This window comes from Otolemur garnettii, unplaced genomic scaffold (assembly GCF_000181295.1).
Source record: "Otolemur garnettii isolate 467f Iridium unplaced genomic scaffold, OtoGar3 scaffold00159, whole genome shotgun sequence".
Taxonomy (NCBI): Eukaryota; Metazoa; Chordata; class Mammalia; order Primates; family Galagidae; genus Otolemur; species Otolemur garnettii.
The window spans coordinates 966,695-970,527 of record NW_003852554.1 but is presented as its reverse complement, the minus strand read 5'-3'; the positions used below and the strand labels follow the sequence as shown (position 1 = coordinate 970,527).

Here is a 3,833-nt window from a genome sequence, read left to right as displayed (position 1 = left end):
TATTCCTCCATTATATTGTGAGCTCCCTGAAGGCAGGAACTATCCTAATCATCTTTGTATACCACCCAGAATAAAATGTTACTTTTGACAATGCATTTGACCAAGTCTCAGGAAAGATTTAATCTAGCTCAGCACCTGGTACACAGTAGGACTTAATAAGTACACATCTGTCAAGTATATTTACCAAAAATGAGGTCATTAAGTAATATACATACAGCAGTTAGAATACTAAGTGATACATAGTGTATATTCCATAAACATTAGTTATTATGTAACTTTACATAGGCATAAAGAAAACCTGAAGCCATTATTTAACATTTAATCTGGAAGTCAAAAACTCAGCACCTTTTATTAAGTTTTCAACTTGCTCTTATACCCTTTACCAACACAGGTTAAGTATCCTTTACCCAAAATGCTTGAGACCAAAACTATTTCAGATTCAGATGTTTTTGGATTGTGGAATATTTGCAAATACTTAACAAGACATATTGGGAAGGTCGGACATGGTGGCTCATGCCTATAATCCTAGCACTCTGGGAGGCTGAGGTGAGTGGATTGCCTGAGCATGGGAGTTCGAGACCAACCTGAGCAACAGCGGAGACCCTGTCTCTACTAAAAATAGAAAAACTGAGGCAAGAAGATTGCTTGGGCCCAAGAGCTGGAGTTGCTGTGAACTATGCCACAATGGCATTATAACCAGGGTGACAGCTTGAGATCTGTCTCAAAAAAAAGACATATTGTGGATGGGACTCAAATCTAAATCAAAATTCTTTTAAATTTCATATATACCTGACACATACGGCTTGAAGGCAATTTTAGGATATTTTTAATAATTTTGTGTACAACTATCAAACAGCAAAGGTGTCAGATAATGGAATTTTCTACTTGTGGCATCTTGTCAGCCCCCCAAAAGTTTCAGATTTGGGGGCATCTCAGATTTTGGACTATCAGATTAGGGATGGTAAACCTGTACAGCCACACCTTTCGTGAGAAAAAGAAAAATTTAGCCCATCAATAAGATCTCTTGATCCTGGCACGCAAGGGGAAAATAACATAGTTAGGTACTGCTCATCTCTAGACTTCGAGTGAAAGAAGAAATCAGGTTGATCTTAAATTTGAGTCTAAGTTAATTCTTTGTAGACCTCAGTTTCAGTCAACTGGCAAACAAGGGTGATGGGGAGTAGAAAAGAGCACCACTAAGGTTTTTTTTCTTGCTTTAACACTGTAGGGGCTTACAGCAAATGAAGAGCAAGAATCCTTCCTCAGCTTTCAACTCAATGCAAACAAGAACTTTTCAAAAATCAGCAAATGATGCCTTGAATTTGGGATCAAAGAGCCAACGTTTCAATTACCCCTGCTGTGTAATTTTGAGCAAGACCCAAACTCTCTGGATCTCAATTTCCTCACCCTGTAAAGCGAAGTTGTTGGACAACGTGAACTCCATTTAAAATTCATCATACTCTGATGTTTTATGAAATAAATACTTCTTAAGGAAATATTGAGTTACCAACTGAGTCACCCACTATTAGAGATGTTTAGAGGTCTCCTGCATAAACCAAAAAGAGAATTTCGGGTCTAGGAAAAAACCTCACAAGGCTTCTACAATTCACCCAACTGAGACCCAAGTTCCCTCTAATATTCTTGGAAGAGTCACTCGACCATTCTAGTAATGGAGAACTACCCATGGAAACAAGCCACTTCAACTTAGGCCAACTATGATGCAAAATTCTTTTACTGGAGCCACACCACCCTCTAGTAACTTTCGCCCATTAGTAGTACCTCTCTTTCATTTAAGAGCCCGGCAAGTATTTTTGGATGGAGACAACATGCGCCTTAAAATCTCCCCAACTCCATTAACCTTTCCTCAGAACACAGTACCAAGACTCCCTCACCATCCAGGATGCCGTCCTCAGAGAAACCTCCATCCCTGATTGCCAAAATTACCCGAATAGCTCTTCCCATTCTGAGATCTCGGAACGCAAAAGATTTCCCACTTGCCCAGCTGACACCACACGGAAGCCCCTCATTGCCCTTGCCACCTCTACCCAAGGAAGCATCTGGGGTGAGAAGTATGCCCTGTTGCTCCTTCGGGAGATGCTGTGACAAGTGACGGCGGCACCAACAGAGAGGCCCGCACCCTGTTCTCCTCCCCAGTCCAAGCCTTCTCCCTCACCGGTATTGCTTGGGGTCGCTGGGAGACTTGACGATCTCAGGGTCTCCAGCATTACTGAGAGACCCCCTCCTCCGTCGCTCGTCCTCAGATTCATCTGCTCCTAGACGGGCAACCCGGCCGCTCTCGCCCAAATCCTGCCCATTGGGCTGCACGTCAGGGCAACTGCAGGTAGACTTCGCCTTGTTCCTTCCTGGCATGGTCAGAGTAGGAAAAGGTCTGGCAGCAGCAGCGTCTTCGCACCGACCCCGCGCCCCGATTCTCCACAGAGCCGCAAGCTCCCGCCCGGCCTCACACCACAACTTCCTCCCGGTGGCACAGACTGCAGCTACCGTGACTCTCCTCAGCATTCACCACCACGCTGGAGCGATGGACATCCCGCTTCCCAGGGCCCACCTCCTCCTCCTACTCTTCCAGCCGCTCCTCCTCCGCCGCGTTCCAGAGGCGGTGGCGGCCGGCGCTGGTGCTGCCGCAGCCGCTGGGGAGGACAGGCCTGAACCCCTCCCCCAATCCGGTCTCCCTCACACCAAGTTCCCTCATCCCCCACCTCCTCCCGGCCGCCGATGACGCTACTAGTTCTAGCCAATCATGAGGCAAGAAAGCAGTCACACTCACATAAGCAACCAATGGGAACACGGAAGAAGAGCAACCAAAGTGACCGGGCCAAGTCTCGGAACACCCAGAGAGCATTTCGAAACCTGAGGTGGGCGTGGCGAGGGAGAGGAGGTGGAGAGAGTGGCGCGGAGGACGACGGGAAAGGGCGTATAGGCGGCTGCGCCGCATTTGTGACGTAGGACAGGGAGTTGGTCCGAAGCAGGTACTCAATGGTGCTCCGCGTCTCAGAGAAAAATATTCCCCCAATGGAAAAAAAAAAAACGAGAAAAGAGTGGTGAGAATGAATTCCAGAGTTTTTTGTTGTCTATTTTCCTATTTGTGTCATAGTTTGTGCACTCTGCCTCTCAGATCCAGGGCGGAGCTTTCGGCAGTGACTCAGCTCGTAGAAAAGCAGAGCGCCGGAAGTCTTTTCCTACCCTGCCGGATAGAGGCATCTTCGGAGCGGAGCTGAGTGTAGCAAATGAGCGACTGCGCTTTTCTGCTTGACCGCCTGTCAAATCCTAATGCTTTTCACCCTCCGGGCTTAAAGTAATTAGAAGACCGTTGTGAATGTGCTCAGTCATCCCTCTGAAGACATTTTTTTAGCTCCTTCACGGACTAAAGCCCTCCGTTATGTTCAGCCAACTTTAAAACTTTCTTCTTTTTAACTTAGGTACATGGGGATCTCATTTTCTTGCCAGGCTGGTGGTGAACTCTTGGCCTCAAGCGTTCCTCCCACCTGGGCCCACCCAAATTGTTGAGATTACTGGCATTAGCCGCCGCGTCTGACCTGAGGCAACATTTACTTAGCAGCTATAGCGTGTCAAGCTGCTGCCTTCAGGTCTCTTGTAGAGTTTTTTCTGCTTGCAGTGGCCCTTGGAGGTCAATCTAGAAATGTGACTGAAACAGACAAATGAAAAATAAAAAGCAGCTGATGTTAATGAGATTCGATATACTGACTATGGGGCAAGACATCATAGCATTTACAAGCAGTAGACTAAGTATATATGAATGAATGATAAAAGACTTGAAGCAGGAAAATGTGTTGATCGTTATTGCATATGTGTTT

At 46.3% G+C, this 3,833-nt stretch overlaps 1 protein-coding gene across 3 annotated transcripts in view; it reads right to left on the bottom strand.

Moving 5' to 3' along the window:
- Window positions 1-2,700, bottom strand: part of NRDC (nardilysin convertase) — a 107,103-nt gene extending 104,403 nt beyond the window's left edge. For all 3 annotated transcript variants that reach the window (XM_012811467.2, XM_023519155.1, XM_012811468.2), the window contains exon 1: window positions 2,174-2,700. In XM_012811467.2, coding sequence (XP_012666921.1) covers window positions 2,174-2,520 — 347 coding nt within the window. In that variant the 5' untranslated portion in view covers window positions 2,521-2,700. The remainder of the gene's footprint in view (window positions 1-2,173) is intronic.
- Between the last annotated feature and the right edge of the window lie 1,133 nt (window positions 2,701-3,833).